Raw genomic sequence first — 19236 nt, forward strand, 5'->3', positions numbered from 1 at the left:
ACATAGGTATTCAATCTTATAGAAGACTTTTAAGTATTCTTGATTATAGTCCCAGATTTGAATAGAAGATTTGATCTTCAAATACAGGACTCAAGAAAGCAGAATAGGTAATCAGGAAAAAGGACTCATAAGAAATGTAATAAGGTGTTGGAATCCTTACTAACTGCTAACTAATTAGAGTTGATCTAATCTTACAAGAAGATGTTTTGGGCAGAACCTGAAACAAGGTACTAAGTAGAACTAATTAATACAAGGCTTGTGTTCACACCTTTACTCATTGGAGTTCAATGAGTTCACACCTCCCTTGAAGCTCTTTGGGCCAGAGAGCACTATGGGAGAAAACCCACAATCCCTTTCTTGAAAGAGCATAAATAGAGCTTCAATGGGCCAGTCAAAGAAGTTCTTCAGAGTGAAGATGCTACAAGTCGGGATTTCAGCAGAATTACGCCAGAAGCCCTCTCTTCAAGGCAAGACAGATTCAACTTGGTACTGACTCTGGAGGCTGAAGAAAGCAGAGGCAGAAGCAAAGGACAAAGCGGCAAGAGCTCTTGGAACCAAGCAGAGAGATAGGCCTCTAAGCTAACCGGGATATATTGGAGATAATAAAAGATCTGAACTTTTATCACCTGGCTGCATTTGGGAAGAAGATCACAACAATAAGGTATTTACATTCTTATATGGCATGATGGTACTTGCAACTCAAAAGTACTTTCTCATTATTAGAGCAGTATTAAAGAATACTTATAGACAGAGACATAGATGAGCTGAATATGAAGGGATGATAAAATTAAGTGATAAGAAAAGACTAAATAAGCAAACAAATAAATGAAAGTGATAAAAGAGGGTAAATTATCTCACATAAAAGAGGCAAGAAAAAGTTTTACAGTGGAAGGGAAGAGAGTTGGGGGAAGAGGAGTAAATGAATCCTATCTTTATCAAAAATGGCTCAAAGAGAGAATAACCTACACACTTGAGTATAGAAATCTATTTTACCTTACAGGAAAGTGGGGTGAGTATTAAAGGAAGGGAAGGTGAAGATAGGAGTAATTAGGACAGGATAAAAGGAGAGAGAAAATAGAATAAATGAAGAGAATATAGTGACAGCAGTAATATTTGTAAAAATAATTTTTAAGTAATTTTCTCTGGTAAAAAGTCTCATTTCTCAAATATATAGAAAACTTAATCAAGTTTATAAAAATAAGAGTCATTCCCCAACTGACGAATGACCAAAAGATATGAACAGTTTTCAGATGAAGTAATCAAATCTATTTATAGATATATGAAAAATAATGCAACTTACTCTTGATTGGATAAATGAAAATTAAAAGAATTCTGAGTTACTACCTCATAATCTATTAGATTAGCTAATAGGACAGAAAATGAAAATAAGAAATGTTGGAGAGAATATAGGGAAAATAAAGATACTAATGTATTTTTGGTGTAATTGTGAATAGATCCAACATTCTACACAACAATTTGGAAATATGTCCAAAGGGCTATAAAACACATATGCCCTTGGATCTAACAATACCACTACTAGTTCTGTATCCCAAAATGTAGTGTTCTTGTTTGTTTTTCTGGAGGTCTTTGGGGCAGCCTTTTTTTTCACCATGCTATTATCACCATGTTAACATTTTCTACCAATCACCTGATAACATTCCATTTGTATTTTACTTAAAAAAAAAAAAAAAACAAAAAAAACCACTTCATTTATTTTCTATCCAAAGATTTTTGGGATTGCTCTGGATCACTAAATCACTGAGAAGAACTAAGTTTGTCATAATTGATCATCACATAATCCTGTTGCTGCTGTACATAATATATATTTCTGGTTCTGTTTGTTTAGTCAGCATCATTTCACATAAATCTTTCCAGGCATTTTAAAAATTATATTTTTCATCACTTTGATAGAACAATAATATTCCATTACTTTCATATACCATAACTTATTCAGTCATTCCCCAATTGATAGAAATCTAATAGTTTTTCAGTTACTTGCCCCTACAAAAGTAGCTATTAACAAACATTTTTGTACATTTGAGTCTCTGTCTCTTCTTTATGATTTCCTTGGAATACAGACACAGTTGTGGCACTGCTGGATCAAAAGTATGCACAGTTTGGTAGCCCTTTGAGCATAGTTCCAAATTGCTAGCCAGAGTGGTTAGATCATTTTACAACTCCACTAACAATGCATTAGTGGATCAGTTTTCCCAAATCCTCACCACCATTTGTTATTATCTTTTCCTGTAATCTTATCTAATTTGAGAAGTGTGAGGTGGTCCTCAGAGAGGTTTTAATTTGCATTTCTTTAATCAAGAGTGATTTAAAGCATTTTTTCATATGACTGTAGATGGCTTTAATTTCATCATTTGAAAATTGTATGTTACTGAGGATTTATCAGTTGGGGAATGGCTTGGATTTTTATACATTGAAACAGTTCTTTATATATTTTGGAAATGAGGCCTTAATTGGAAACACTGGCTGTAAAGTTTTTCCCCAGACTTCTGTTTCCCTTTTAATCTTGTTTATGTTGATCTTATGCAAAAACTTCTAAATTTAAAATAATCAAAGTTGGTCATTTTGCATTTCATAATGTTCTCTAGGTCTTTTTTGGCCATAAATTCCTCCCTTCTATCCCTTGCTCTCCTAATTGGCTTATGATATCTCCCTTAATGCCCAAATGATAAACCCATTTTGACCTTATTTTTATATGGGATATTAGATGAAGGTCTATATTGCATTTCTGGCACATTATTTTTCAGTTTTCCCAGCAATTTTTCTGAAATTGTGAGTTCTCCCAGAAACTGGATGTTGAGGATTTATGAAATACTAGATTAATATAGTTATTGATTATTATGTCATATATATCTAGTCTTTTCAATCCATCCATTGTTGGAATCCTTACAAAGTGTTAAGTCATTAGAATTGAGAGAGACAATAATTATCTAATTTAGCATGGTTCAGTGTGATTGATCTGATCCTACAAGGAGATGTTATGGGCCAGAACTTGAAACAAGGTACTAAGTGGAATTGAGGAGACAATGTTTAAATGTAGTTTAGCATTGATTTAATCCTACAACAAATAATGGTTTCCCAGTGATATAATGATTGGTGTGTACTCAGTGTACAGCACATAAGCCAGAAGCTCTCAGGGCCAAAGAGCAATCTGGGAGATTGAGAAGTCATGAGTCAGAGTTGAGCTCGAGGCAGAAGCTAGAAGAGCTAAAAGACAAGCTGCAAGAGCTCTTGAAACCAAGGAGGCCTCAAAGAAAGCTAACTGGGCTCAAAGAAAGAGATAAAACTTGGAAGAAGAAAATAAATGTTTGGATTTTATCAGCTGGCTGTGTTTGAAGTGATTATTATTCTGAACTGAAACTAAGGCTGCCTCCAGAAACCTCCCCAAGAAACCTGCTCCCAGAGAGAACGATTATAGTATACAAAAGAAGAGAACACCACAATCCATCAATCAATTTCTTAGTTAGGTATCAGTACCATATTTGTGTCATAGAAGGAATTTGGCAGGATTCCTTTTTTAATCTATTTTTCCAAGTACTGGAATAATTGTTCTTTAAATGTTTGATAGAATTCACTTGCAAATCTTTCTGGCTCTGGAAATTTTTTTTCTTAAGGATTTAAATGATGGCTTGTTCAATTTCTTTTTTGAAAATGTAAATTTTAAGTAATTTATTTACTCTTCTGTTAATTTGGGAAATTTATTTTTGTTAATATTCATCAATTGATGAATTGATGATATAGTCCTTGATAACCCTTCCAAAAAAAATTTAGGTACAAAAATTGCTAGGAGAATTAGAAAAACCATGACAGAAAAATAGGTACAGACCAATATCTCACACCATATGCCAAGAGATAGTTAAAAATGGTAACATGGTTTACAAATAACGAGTGATGCCATAAACAAATTAGGGTAACATGAAGTAATTTACCTGTCAGATTTATGGAGAAGAAAATAATTTATGACCAAACAAGAGATAAAGAAAGAGAAATGTGAAATGCAAAATAAATTATTTTGATTATTTAATGTTAAAAAGTTTTGGCATAAACAAAACCAATGCAACCAAAATTAAAAGGAAAGCAGAAAACTGTAGGGGGAAATTCCAGGAAGCATCTCTGCTAAAGGTCTCATTTGTCAAATACATAGGACACTGAGTCAAAGTAATACAAGTCACTGCTCAAATGATGTGATCAAAGATTATGAACAGGTAGGTTTTAGACAAAGGAATCAAATATATCTATAACCCTATGAAAAAAATATTCTGAATCACAATTGGTCAGAGAAATGAAACTTAAAACAACTCTGAGATGCTCTTGTCTACCAGATTGTCTAATATGTCCAAGAGAAAAAGAAAAATGATAAATATCAGAAAGAATGTATTAAAATTAGGCACTAATGTATTGTGGTGGTGTTGTAAATTGATTTGACCAGTTTGGAGAACAATTAGAAATATTGCCCAAATCCAGGAATGCCATTGGTAAATCTATATCCCAAAAGATTTAAATAAAAAGAGAAAATAACCTATTTATACTAAGATTTATAGTAGCTGTTTTTCTGGTAACTAAAAATTAGACATTAAGAGGATGTTCATCAAAGTGGGGTGGGATGTGGAATGGTTGAAGCAATTGTGATATGTGATTGTAATAGAATATTATTGTTCCATAAGAAATAGAAAGTATAATGCTTTCAGAAAAATATGGAAAAACTTGCATGAACTGATATGAAGTAAAGTGAAAGAACCAGCAACAAACTGCACAAAGTAAAAGCAGTATTGCATAACAAGTTGTAAATGGCTTAACTCTTCTCAGCAACACAACACTCAATACAATCTCAAAGGACTCATGAGGAAAAATGCTGTCTGCTTCTAGAGAAAGAACTGAGGTTGTATGAATGCAGACAAAAGCATACTATTTTCACTTTTTTATTTGTCTTCATGCACAAAATAATTAATATGAAAGGTTAATTATTTTGTGCATGAAGACAAATAAAAAATTATTTATAATTTTTATATATATTATATATAATTATAATATATAATTATAAATCACATTTATAATTTATGTCTGATTACTTACCATCTCAAGGATTGGGGGGGCAGAGTAAAAGAAAAGCAGAAGAGAATTTGAAACTCAAAGCTTTAAAAAAAATGTAAGAATTGTTTTATAATGTATGGGAAAATAAAATGTTATTTTCAAAAATATCCATAAGGTACTAATTCAAATTTATCATACTGAGAAACATTTCCCATTAGATAAATGGATTACAACATGTACAGGAAGTTTTCAAAGAAGAAAATAAAAGCTATCAATAGATATATGAAAAATACTTCAAAAGGAAATAAAAGTAACTGAGTTTTCATCTCTCACTTGTTAAGTAGGCTAAGAAGATGAAAATAATCATCATAATGAAAGTTAGCATCAATATAAAACTCTAAAGTTACTAAAGCACTTGAAAAATGGCTGTCTGTTCTGTCCACTCCTCCTCATGTGGCCTCTCATGGACATGGTATCTGTTCCATCCACTCCTCATGTGGCCTCTCACAGGCATGGCGGCTGTCTGGTCCATCCACTCCTCCTCTTGTGGCCTCTCACGAACATGGCAGCTGTCTAGTCCATGCACTCTTCCTCACGTGGCCTCCCACGGACGCGGCTGTGTGGTTCATCCATTTCTCCTCACATGGCCTCCCACAGACATGGCTCTCCATTCCATCCACTCCTCCTCATGTGGCCTTCCATGGACATGGCTGTCTATTCCGTCCACTCCTCCTCACATGGCCTCCCACGGACATGGCTGTCTGTTCCGTCCACTCCTCCTCATGTGATCTCTCATGGACACGGCTGTTTTCCCATTGGTGGCCAGAGAAGAGCTACAGTATATTAAGGAATAAAAAATGCAAAATTTTGATTATATTAAGTTAAAAAATTTTGTACAAACAAAATCAATGTAGACAAAATTAGAAGGGAAGTAACAAACTTGGAAAAAATATTTTACATTCAAGGGTTCTGATAAAGGCCTCATTTCTAAAACATATAAACTGACTCAAATTTATCAGGATTCAAGCCATTCTCCAATTCATAAATGGTCAAAATATATGAACAGACAATTTTCTGATGAAATTACAACCATTTCTAGTCTGAGGAAAAGGTGTTCAAAATCACTATTAATCAGAGAAATACAAATTAACTCAACTCTGAGGTACCACTTCATACTTCTCATATTGGCTAAAATGACAGGAAAATATAATGATGAGTATTGGTGGGGATGTGGAAAAACTGGGACACTATTACATTATTGGTGGAGTTGTGAACTGTCAACCATTCTGGAGAGCAATTTGAAACTATGCCCAAAGGAGTATCAAACTGTGCATATCCTTTGATCCAGCAGTGCTTTTACTGGGCTTTTATTCCAAAGAGATCTTAAAGGAGGGAAAGAGACCCACATATGCAAAACTGGAAACTGAGGGAATGCCCAATAGATGGAGAATGCCTGGATAAGTTTATGATATATGAATGTTATGGAATATTTTTTTCTATAAGAAATGATTAGCAGGATGATTTCAGATATTACTGGAGAGACTTACATAAACTGATGCTAAGTGAAATGATTAGAACCAGGAGATCATTAAACATGGCAAAAGCAATATTTTACAATTATCAATTGTGATAGATCAATGGCTCTTTTCAACAATGAGATGATTCAGACTAATGACAATAGTTTTGTCATGAAGAGAGCCAATTGCAACCAGAGAGGAGACTGTGGAAACTGCATGTAGATTGCAACATAACATTTTCACTCTTTTTATTGTTGTTTGCTTGCATTTTGTTTTCTTTCTCATTTTTTGCTTTGTGATGCTTTTTTCTTATGCAGCATGATATTTGTGGAAACACGTGTAGAAGAACTACATATGTGTAACATTTATTGGATAACTTGTCTTCTACGGAAGGAGATGGGGGAAAGGGAGGGAAAAAATTGGAACACAAGGTTTTGCAATGGTGAATGTTGAAAATGATCCATTCATATGTTTTGAAAATAAAAAGCTTTAATTTAAAAAAAGAGAAAAAATAGGTAGCCAAATTACCTATTTGAGAATTAAAAAAAAAAAAAAAAAACTTTTTCACCTATTCAAGATAAAGACAGAGCTGTCCCTATCTTGAACTGGCAAAAAGATTGCAATATATCCATTGCATACAAAAATCAGTGCTATTTTCATGCTATCTATCATAAGAAAAGGATTAGCAATGTTTGAAACTCTTCCTCACTTCCTAACTGGAAAGAAATAAAATGAAAGCTATACATTGGTGGTCATTGACTACTACATAAATTACACATTGACATACCAAACAGGAACTAGGTTCCATGCTTGCCCAAACATTGAAGAAGTTCTCAGTCTATGAAGGTATTTTTTATTTAATATTTTTTCAATTACATGTAAATATTTACAATCATGTTAAAACATATTCCATATTAATCATATTACAAAAGAATAAGAACAAAACTGATGATAGAAAACAAAAAATAAAAGGAAAAATCTGCTTCACTTTCATTTTCCTTTTGTGTCATATTATGTAAAATGACTATTGTGAGGTGATACTTCAGAGTTGTTTTAATGTGGATTTCTTTGATTTTTTGTATGAATAAATATATCTTTAATTTCATCACCTGAAAACTTCCTATTTATATCCTTTGACTATTTATCAATTGGGGAATGGCTTGTATTCTAGTAAACTTGACTCAGTTCAAGACCTCAGAAATGAGGTCTTTATCTAAAATTCTAAATGTAAAAAATTGTTTTCCCAACTTTCTGCTTTTCTCCTAATCTTAGTTGCATTGGCTTGGTTTGTTCACAAACATTAATTTAATGTGATCAAAGTTATTCACATAGCCTTTAATAATGTTCTTTCTCTTGTTTCATCATAAATTCTTGCCTTCCTTATATATCTGACAGAAAAATTATTCCTTGTTCTTTGAATCTGCATATAGTATCATCCATTGTGTCTATATCATATACCTATTTAGACCTTATTTTGGTATAGGTGCGAGATATTGTGGTATTCCTAGTTTTTGCCATACTATTTTCCAATTTTCTTAGCCGTTTTTGTCAAGTAGTGGGTTATTGTCCTAGAAAGTGAAATCTATGGATTTAGCAGATTACAATAATTGTTTACTACTGGGTCTTGTGTACCTCACAGAATCCACTGATTCACTTTTCCATTCATTAGCCAAAACCAAATAATTTTGATGATTGCCATTTTATAATATTGTTTTACATCTAGTATTGTTTAGCCATGTTCCATGCACATTTTGTTTCCATTAATTCACCTGATCTCTTTCTTCAAGATGAATTTTATTAGTTTTACTAGCTCTGTAAAATAATTTTGGTAGTTTGATTGGTATGACACTGAACAAGTAAATAATTAGGTAGAATTTTTGTTTTTATGATATTATCTAATCCTACCCACGTTCCATTGCTATTTTCCCAATTGCTTAAATCTGACTTTGTCTGAAAAATGTTTTGTAATTATCTTATAATTTTCCTGGGTTTGTCTTAGAAGGTAGACTCTCAGATACTTTATATTGTCTACAATTATTTTAGATGAAATTTCTCTTTATATCTCTTGCTTTTGGGATTTTTTGGTAAAATACAGCAATGTTGATGATTTATGTGGGTTTATTTTCTATCCTATAACTTTGGTAAAGTTGCTCATTATTTGAAGTGATTTTTAGTTGATTTTATAGAATTTTCTAAGTATACCACCATATCACCTGCAAAGAATGATAATTTTGTTTTATAATTGCTTGTTCAAATTTCTTCAATTTTTTTTCTTCTCTTATTGCTAAAGTTAGCATTTATAATACAACATTGAAAACAATGGTAATTATAGACATCCTTGTTTCACCCCTGATCTTTTTTTTTTGGAATGCTTCTTGCTTATCCTATTATATATAGATCTTGTGGATGAATTTAGATAGATGTTGCTTATCATTTAAGAAAAACTCAATTTATTCTTATACTCTTTAATGTTTTAAATAGGAGTGGGTATTGCATTTTTATAAAAAAAAAAGCTTTTCTTGCATCTGTTGAGATAAAATATGACTTGTTTCCATTTTGTTATCAATATGGTCAGTTATGCTGATAGTTTCCCCAATATTGAACAAGTCTCGCATTACTGGCATAAATTCCATGTGGTCATAGTGTATTATCCTAGTGATAAATTTCTGCAGTGTTTTGCTAATATTTTGTTCAAAAATGTGTATCAGTAATTTTTAGGCAAATCGATCTGTAATTTTCTTTATTTTGCCTCTTTCTGTTTTAAATATCAGTACCATACTTTTGTCATAAAAGGAATTTGGTAGTACTCCTTCTCTCTTTTTTTTTTTTTTTTTTTTTTTTTTTTTGCTGAGGCAATTGGGGTCCAGTGACTTACCCAGGGTCACATAGCTAGGAAGTGTTAAGTGTCTGGGACCAGATTTGAACTCAGGTCCTTCTGACTTTAGGATTAGTGATCTACCCACTGTACCACCTAGCTGCCCCTCCTATTATCTTAATAGTTTGTATAATATTAGAATTTATGGTTCTCTAAAGTTTGGGAGAATTCACTTGTAAGTTCATCTTACTCTGGAAATGTTTTTCTTTGGAAACTCATTGTTGGCTTGTTCAGGTTTTTAAAGGGGTTATCTAATTATTTTATTTTCTCTTCTGGTAAGTGGGGTAATTTATATATTTTTTGTAAACATTCATTTCACTTAGATTTTTGAAATTTTATTGGCAGATTGTTGAGCAAAATAGCTCCTAATTATTGTGTTAGTTTTTCCTTCATTACTGATGAATTTATTCTTTCCATTTTTAAAAGTGGAAATTTGTTTTTTTCTTCATTTTTTCTAATCAAATTAATTAAAGTTTTAACTATTATGTTGGTGTTGTTTTCATAAAACCAGATCTTAGTTTTATTTATTACTTCAATATTTTTCTTACTTTCAATTTTATTAATTTCCCCTTTCATTTTCAGAATTTCCTTTTTGGTCTTTAATTAATGATATTTATTTTGTTCTTTTTCTATATTTTTGATAGCATGTTCAATTTATTGATGTTTTATTTCCCTATTTTATTCATAGAAACATTTAGAGATATAAAATTATCCCTAAGAAGTGCTTTGCCTGCATCTCATACATTTTGATATGCTATATCATTATTTTCCTAATCTAGGTGTGACACTGGGGTAACTTGGTAAAAGATTACTATTTAGTACTCAAATTAGAAGACAGGACTTGGGAAGTGAGCTCATTTGTACCCCAGGAGCATGAGACCTTCCATGCTTCTTGCTGGATGAATGATAGAAATGTGATCTGGGAAAAACCCTTGACTTTGTCCCAGTCATCTCACTTTGTCATCTCACACACATTTCAATTGATCTAACATCTGTCAAGCCCAGGTTTATTGCAGGAATACTAACTATTGACATGGGACTACTCAGGTAGGACACACCAGTGATTCAAGATAAATCCTTGAGAATCTTTTCCCTTGTTCCCAGTGTACTCTGCTGAGAATACTTGGTCAGAGAAAGAAAAAAGGGAAAAATATGTTTATCACTCAGATATGGGAACTCAGGTGCAAAGTCCCAAAGAAGGATGGTCCCAGAGTACCCATTTATGTGGCTCATTCTGATTGCACTTTGGGGAGAAAAGGAATGGTAAGGACCTTATGCATCTTTTACCATGAATATGCCTATAGTGATATGTAAGCAATATCAAATTCTTATAAATACCCCCTAGTTTTTTTTCCTTATTACCCTTGTCTTGGGCAAGGAGCTGAACCATTTTCCATTTATCTTCACAGGAATTAGGAAGCAGAAAGAAACTCAGAATTTCCAAAAGAAAGAAGCATTTGTCTGCAGAACAGTTTTATCATCAGAAAGTTCTTTGCAATCCTTGTTCTCCTGTAATCAGGTCTGATCCTATTTTGGTCTGACTGTTGTTTACCCATGTGTTAGAAGTTGGAGTGGGGTATTTCTGATGCTCTCACTTTTTTTCGTGTTTCTGATGCTTTTTGGGTCTATGGATCATAAAGAAGCTCCTCTCTGTTTCCTGAAAAGAGATTTTGGTCCCACCTACTACAGGCATGGGGATTTTATTGTAGGAGGATTTTTCCCTTTATTTGTTTATGATCTGATGCTGCCAAAGATTTGGGATTATTTGAATATTCATCCTAAGTATATTTTATATTACTATGAGTAAGTTTGTGTTTAATTTTAATTTTAAGAAGCACATTTTGAGGGATGTTTAAAAAGTCACTTTTAAAAACATTTCCATCAGCAGAGTATCATTTCCTGTCTGATTTCCAAGCCTTCAATGTCTGTTTCCCTTTAAAATCTCATATAAAAATAATGCTTCTTTATTCTGATACACTCAGCATTTCACACACTTTGAGCTACAGATTAATCCAAAGAATATCTCCCCTATAATTGCTTTGTTTCTGGAAATATTCTGGCAGAAGAAAGCTTTTTTCCTTATGAAATCTAAGCTCTATCTCCCTTCTAACAGTTGATTCTCAGAAAACTTGAAAGCCTGATATATAATTAGAATATATCATTTCTTTTTATTTGATTCCCATACCTACTTTGAAAAAAAGGCAGTATAAATATGCTTATAAACCTTTAAAAAGATGCAAGAGCATACACTCATGACCATGAAATCTTTTACCTGTGATATCTTAGGCAATAAATGTCAGAAGATGAATTTGAATCAAAGATATTCTGACTTCAAATCAATTAATTTACTCACTATAGCTGCTTCATTTTGCCATGGGTTCTTTAATATATACACAGAGAATCACTTTTGTATGTATGTGCACGTGTATGATCATGTGTATATACACATACATAACATATGTACACACATCACATGCATATAACATACATAACACAATATTGTAACAATGCATAAATAATTATCACAATTAAAAACATGATATTTGTTACAAACATTTATATATGACTGTTACATTTATATATAACATATATATATATACAATATATATGTTTTATATATATATGTGTATATATATAAAACATATAGCTTCTAATGTATATTACAATACAGAATTTTTATTCAACTGGATGCTGAATGATAGTAACATAATAGTAACTTACTCTCTTAGAGTGTTGCCTGGTGCACTGAGAGGTAAAGTGAATTGCTGATGATTATTCAGCTGGTATTTTTCAAAGATTTTTTTCATGATTCTCAATCTTTCTAGGTTTCTCTGTCACTGTCTCTCTCTTTCTGCCTCGCTGATGCTTCCTGCTTAAATTGCTTATGTTCAGGACTATAATTCTTTTATAGAAGTAGCTTGGCAGAGTGAATTTATTCTGAATATTTTATCCTTTTAATATTATTGTTTTTTCAAATTAAAAAAGATAGAATTTCCTCATAATTTTGAGGTGATTTTTAAATTATTTATACTTTTTATTACAGTTGATCTTCATAATCTTTCATGTCATAAGTGCTAGTATCAAGAACATTATACAGATGAGTAAACTGGTGCAGAAAGTGATAAAAATAACTTGCCTAATTTCACAAACCTAGAATCTAAGTTAATATTCTAATTCTAGTTCTCCTGAGTACAAGCACCTTATCTCATGTGCCACTTTTTAACCTGAATATGTGGTTCTGATCATTCTTTTTTATTTATTCTCATTTTGTACATTGTACATTGTTATTTTTAATATTTTTTATTTAATTTTTATCCATGTACTTTTAAATTTGGCTAAATGAAAGTTTATCAATACAATCTGTATCTAGAATCTGTCCCTAACTCAGTTAATCCCCCTCTCAGTTCCTAAAATGATTCCCTAAATAATATCTAACTGGGTTACATGCCTATTCTATGAACTCCTGTGCTTCCTTCTTAGCATCCTGGATCAAATATAAAATGCTTCATCTGGATTTGGAAGCCCTTCAAAACCCTTGAAGTTCCTATTTCCCCAATCTTCTTATTCATTTTCACACATGCTGATATCCCAGTTATAGAAGCTTATTTGCTGTTATACTCCATCTTGAAATGTATCTATTTTCATTAACTGTTTCCCATCCCTGGAAAATTCTTCCTTCTTATCCCACATTCTGGAGGATGCATTTGTTTTCTTCATTCCTCAACTAAAATCTAACTTTTTGCAAGAAGTCTTTCTCTACGCAGTTTAATGCTAATGGTAGTTTTAAGATACTATTTCAATTAATCTTGTGTAAATCTTTTTTGTATACAATATTTTTGCATACTATATGTCTCATATTATAGGATCCTTAATGTCAGAAATCTCTTTCTTTGCATTTTGTTTGTTTTGAATCCCTTAAGTTTAGCACAATTCTTGGCCTATAGAAAGTACTTAACAAAGGCTTTTTGTCTAATTAAATTATTGGTTTTAATTTTCCTCAAATTATTGCCTTATTTGTTCATTTTTAAGTTCTATATATTTTGTTCCAATGTCTTTGTTTCCTATCTAATTTGCAAAAGTTATTCTTTTGTACTCATTTTTTTCCAAAGTTTTGTAAATTTGATATTGATAACTCAAGTTCCTTTAACAAATATCAGTTTCCCTTTATGTTAAATAAGTAGATCAGAGGTGATGAGCTCATAGGTGTATTCTATCTGTGAAACCACAATCCTATATTTAAATAGATTAAATTCACATTATTTCATTTAGCATAGCAACATTATATCTCTCATACTGATTACCCATGTGGAAATATATCAATATTCATATGAAACTATTCTATATTGATCTGAAAAAACTAGATGCAGAGTGGATAGATTGCTGAGCCTAAAATCATGATGGCTGTCTACATATGAATCAACTGAAGTACTTTTTAGAACAAGTCAGTTACCATCTCAAAGAAATCACAGATTTGAAAATATACTCTGATATTGGAACTTAGAAATGTTTAGTCACAGGAATTAATCAGTGTCTTTTGATCTTTGTTTTCATTTCCTCAAGTACCACCTCTCTTACTAGATCACATCTTCCCTAAGTTTTCTGGAGAAATACCAGGACATATGGCATTACCTTATTATCTCTTAACTGTTTGTTTATTAATATAGATATATTGGATTTAATTTAGACTAAAGGTACAATATTTTCAAATAAATATGGCTTATTAATCTCTGTTTTTGGGGAATTTATAAAGTTCATTGTTAAAAAATGAAAACACTATGATCATCTTATAGTCATTTAAACCTCCATCTCTCTATGTGCCATATTCTATACAGTAGTACAATCTCCTGATTGTTCTTTTTTCTTCTGTATATATCATTTGAAGCACGAACACTCCTCAATGCATTTTCTGCTTAGCACACTATCAATCAGACAGGCACTTAATAAACATTTATTGTACTGAACACCATTCAACTTATTAAATCAAATGCTTCAAAGAACAGTTATTATTAATAATACTTTTTATATTAAATAACGCCAGGTAATAGAAACAGTTTAAAGGAAGAAAGATAACCATATAGCAAGAATCATTTAATGAAAGCCACTGAGAATTGAGTTTACTTTTCTGGGTTGATCTTCAAGAAGCTATCACTTTTATTTCCATAATTTCATTCCATTTCCCTCCCTCCACACACACAAGAAATAGCATTATTGGCTCGTATGAGAAAAGTAGTCATTAGAGTCAAACCTACCAGGTCCAGGAAATTACTCTCTGTCCATGATTATCATGGGTACTTGCCTCTCTTCATAACCCCAGTTTTATGTTCTCCTGCTCAAAGTTGCTATTGTAGAAATTGATACTAGTAGTACTACAACACTTCCAATCAGTCTTAAAAGGCAAAACTAGTCCCATATTGTATAGGATTGTCCTCTTCCACTTCAGTATTATGAAGCTAAGTATCAGAAATGTTTTCATTTCTTGGTAGACAAAAAAAAAAAAAAAACCTATCCTTTAAAGAGATAACCATTTTTTAGAATGTGGAAGAAAAAGCAGAATTATATGAGCCATGCAGTTTCTTTCTCTCTCTCTCTCTCTCTCTCTCTCTCTCCTCTCTCTCTCTCTCTCTCTCTCTTTCTCTCTTTTTTTGCTGAGGCAATTGGAATTAAGTGACTTGCCCAGCATCACACAGCTAGGAAGTATTAAGTATCTGAAGTCGGATTTGAACTTAGATCCTCCTGACTTTTGGGCCGGTGCTTCTTCCACTGTACCATATAGCTTTCCCGTGATGTATTTCTCTAACCATAGATTTGTAAATAGGCATCTTTGATAAATAGACAAACACATATATGTGTGTGTGTGTGTGTGTGTGTGTGTGTGTATATATATATATTATATATATATACATATATATATACACATGTATGGGTATATATGTATGTAACTAAATATAAGGAAAAAATTACTAGAATAGGTTAAGGTAGTATTTAAAAAAGGACTTGAGAATTGGCAAAGAATATTACACTGAATAAGTTGCTTGAATTATAGCTAAAAGTAGAGTAACCATTAGGTATTTGTGAAAGAAATTACCTTTTTGGCGATAGAATTTCCTGAATGATGACACTATTCATCTTAATTGAGATTGCAGGAAAAACACTACAGTCGAGTCTTGGCCCTGCTATTTGCTATTGAGGAGATCAACAAGGACCCTAATTTGTTACCCAATATTACTCTTGGATTCCACATTTATAACACCCAACCCAATGAGTTCAGCACATTGGAGAGCTCCTTAATGTGGCTGTCAGGACAAGGACTGACTGTTCCAAATTACCTCTGTGAGAAACAAGGCCAGTCTGTGGCTGTCATTGGAGGAGAAACTTCTGAATTATCAATCCAAATAAATACCCTTCTTAATCTCTACAAGTTCCCACAGGTAAGAACCATGATCAAAACAGCCCAGATTGTCAAGAGAAAATTGACAGGAAGAAGGGAATAATACGTATGACTTCAAATCATATATGTGACATGTTCTATCTTCTGGAATGCTTTTCAGTTGGTACTCAGAGAATTGAAGCTACAAAGATAAGATATGAAATTAATGATCATGTATTTCCTTTTTACTAGGATCTGTTCCTGACAACATATGTTGATTTATCTATCTTTCTAATATTACATTATACTTAATAATTATATTACAATGAATCACATTGATGCCTTTATATATACTTGTCTTATATAAGTATAACTGTATGCCTATCTATATGTGCACATAAATATGTATCTGGTGTGGTAGAGGACATAGTGAATAAAACTTTGAGCTTGGAATCACCAAGACTGATCATCTTGCATTCAAATCTGATTTTAGACATTAGCTAGCTCTCTGGCCAAGTCATTCATTCTGCTTTACTCTGTTTCTCATCTGCAAAATGAAATGGAGAAGGAAATTCAAACTACTCCATTGTCTTTACTAGAAACATGCCAAATGGGGTTTTAAAATTTTGACGATACTGAAATCCCTAAAATCCATCTACACACAAATGTAATTTATGATAAGGTGATATAATTGTTGCATATATGGGTGTTGCATAAAAATGCATAAAAATTAATTCAACAAAAGTCAATAGCCACTTCTTAAGTTCTGGATACATAGAATTGTTGGAATACAAGGGAGCTACCTGACAGTGACTGCTGGAGATCCAACCCAGAATGGATCTCCTCTTGTGAAAGTATAATACAAGGAGACTAAGAGGCTGTTGTGTTGTCTGACCTCTCTCCTCTTCCCTCTGCCTCCAATTTATCTCATTTCTAGTCCACAACACCCGTGTCAGCAAACTCTGCCTTGCAACTCCTTCAGATGCTATGATCCACAACTGTGGAAGCTCTCAGAGAATTGACCTGTCCCTTAACATAGACTGAATAGTACTCAATAATGGAACCCACATATAGAGGTAGTAGGAAGAAATTTGTTTTTAAAATCTCCATTTATTTACATTATCTGAGAGACTTCAAGTGTTATAGAATATCAAGTGAAAATGAGGCAAAACTGATACCCAGAGAAAGTTGTCTCAACAACACCTGTGCTACCAATAAAAGAAAATACTCAGGTGGTTACATTAGGATAGTTCTTTAAAAGGCTGTAGAATTTGATTACAACTGTTAATCACTCCCTTAGAGATGGACTGAATAGTGGAGAAGGAAATATTAAAAATCAGAGAAAAGGGAGGGTTGGATTATAAGAATGCTCTTTAATTTATCTAAACATATAGAAAAAGAGATATTATGTTGAGAAAATGGTAAAACTATAGTTCTATTAAATAGTTTTCTCTTGTCTGTACTTCATTCTCAACAAGGATCTTGTTTTTTTCCTATTCAGATCAGCTATGGACCATTTGATCCTTTCCTGAGTAACAAGGTTAATTTTCCAAGTGTTTATCAACTGGCATCCAAGGATTCTGGCCTTGCTCTGGGAATGGTCCGATTAATGGCACATTTCTACTGGACATGGGTGGGACTGGTTATAGTAGATAATGCCAGGGGGGAAACATTCCTTTGGGACATAAGAGAAGAGATGACCAAGAAGGGTGTCTGTGAAGCTTTTGTAGAGAAGATTCCTACCAGTGATAAATACATAAATTCCCTTGGAGATACCATGCGAAGAATTAATCGATCTTCTGCTAATGTAATCATTATTTATGGAGATAGCAATTTACTAATGACTCTGAAATATGTTAAAGGACCTCTAATTTGTAACAAAGTGTGGGTTACCACCTTTCACTGGGATTTTGTCATAAGACCCCATGGCATAGATGTTAAAAGTTTCGATAGAGCTCTGGTATTTTCAGATCAAAAAAAAGACATTCCAGGTTTCAAACATTTTCTAAGAACACTTAAACCTTCCAAATACCCAGAAGATACTTTCCTTAAAAGATTTTGGAACTCAGTTTTTCGATGTTCATTTGACTACAAAATATCAGAGCCAAAGAATTGTTTACGAAATACTTCTTTAGAGATGCTGCCTATTAGATATTTTGAAATGTCTATGTCTAGCCAAAGTTACAATATCTACAATGCTGTGTATGCTGTGGCCTGGGCTCTCCATAAAATACTCTTAACTAGATCAGAAATGGAATACCTGCAAGATGAAGACAGCCTAATTCTACATCCATGGCAGGTAAATTTCCATTTTTATCATCAAATATTTCACATGTCCAAACTCCTCTGATTCAAAGATTAGGAAAAAGAGTTGCTATCTCTAGAAAACTGGGAATCAGCTAAATGGCTTATCAACTATATGTCCTTAGGAGCCAACAATTTATTTTACTTTTTAAAGGTATAATTTTGGCTCTTCCAGAGATCATTCTCAGTCACAATTAGAAATTTTTCTCCAGATCAATAGCAGCTAAGGGGAATCTCACATAGGTTACATAACTTTAGTTTTTATTTCTAGATTAAATCAACAGGCATTATAAAGTGATCTAAGAATGTCTTCAGAAATAATCTGTGTAGTTTTAGTTTCTACTAATTTTATTTTCTAGCTAATTCCAAGTTTAATCAGGGTCAGCCCTCCAAATCTTCAGGGTCTAATTTGGTATAAAGTATTCAATTCTGTTAATAATAAATAAAGATGAATGTTGATAAGTGGGATACTGCCCAAAGTAGTATAAAAGGAGATATTAAAGTTCACGACTCATGAAATTTCAATGAATGTAATGCTCATTTATAACTTGGAGGGAGTAAAAAAGGACTAAGGTATAGGTGAATGACGGTTATATTCAGATACTTTAATATCCATTACATTATATAGAGATTAGAATTATTCCATTTGTCTTCAATGGGCAGGAAGAAGAGGAGTGGTTAGATGCTGAAAAGAAAACAATTTAGATTTCACATCACAAGAAAATAAGATAATGAATAACTAAATAAATGAATATATAAATAAGTTCATCAGTTTAAAAATGTGAAAATTAAATATAAACAAAAGCATAATTGGCTGTCTCATAAGATTATGGATTTTTCCTCTTTGAAGTCTTCAAGAAGAAGCTGAAAAATTATTTTTTTCTATGAGGTGCCTTTTAACTCTCAAAGTGTTTTAATCTCTGTATAAAAATGGATGTTAATGAAACATACAAATATTTTAATCATCATTTTCATTATTACTGAACAAATCTAAATCGCAGTTACTTCACCTGTAAAACATGGAAGATAAGCCTGGTCATGAGGACCATGCATTGGAAATGTTAAACTGAAAGAGGTAATCGATTTAGTATCTGTGTTATTCTTTGCTCTTTAAAATACTGAAGGGA

The 19236-nt window shown here is 32.4% G+C and overlaps 2 protein-coding genes across 2 annotated transcripts in view; one reads left to right on the top strand and one right to left on the bottom strand.

Annotated features, from left to right (window-relative positions):
* Window positions 1-5560, bottom strand: part of LOC127557653 (vomeronasal type-2 receptor 26-like) — a 149600-nt gene extending 144040 nt beyond the window's left edge. Inside the window, exon 1 of the mRNA XM_051990963.1 lies at window positions 5454-5560. Coding sequence (XP_051846923.1) covers window positions 5454-5560 — 107 coding nt within the window. The remainder of the gene's footprint in view (window positions 1-5453) is intronic.
* The window catches only part of LOC127557654 (vomeronasal type-2 receptor 26-like), a 34992-nt gene continuing 21314 nt past the window's right edge, over window positions 5559-19236 (top strand). The window contains exons 1-3 of the mRNA XM_051990964.1: window positions 5559-5830; window positions 15575-15866; window positions 17307-18104. Of these exons, the coding sequence (XP_051846924.1) occupies window positions 5559-5830; window positions 15575-15866; window positions 17307-18104 (1362 nt within the window). The remainder of the gene's footprint in view (window positions 5831-15574; window positions 15867-17306; window positions 18105-19236) is intronic.

The sequence above is a fragment of the Antechinus flavipes genome, chromosome 3 (assembly GCF_016432865.1).
Source record: "Antechinus flavipes isolate AdamAnt ecotype Samford, QLD, Australia chromosome 3, AdamAnt_v2, whole genome shotgun sequence".
Taxonomy (NCBI): domain Eukaryota; kingdom Metazoa; phylum Chordata; class Mammalia; order Dasyuromorphia; family Dasyuridae; genus Antechinus; species Antechinus flavipes.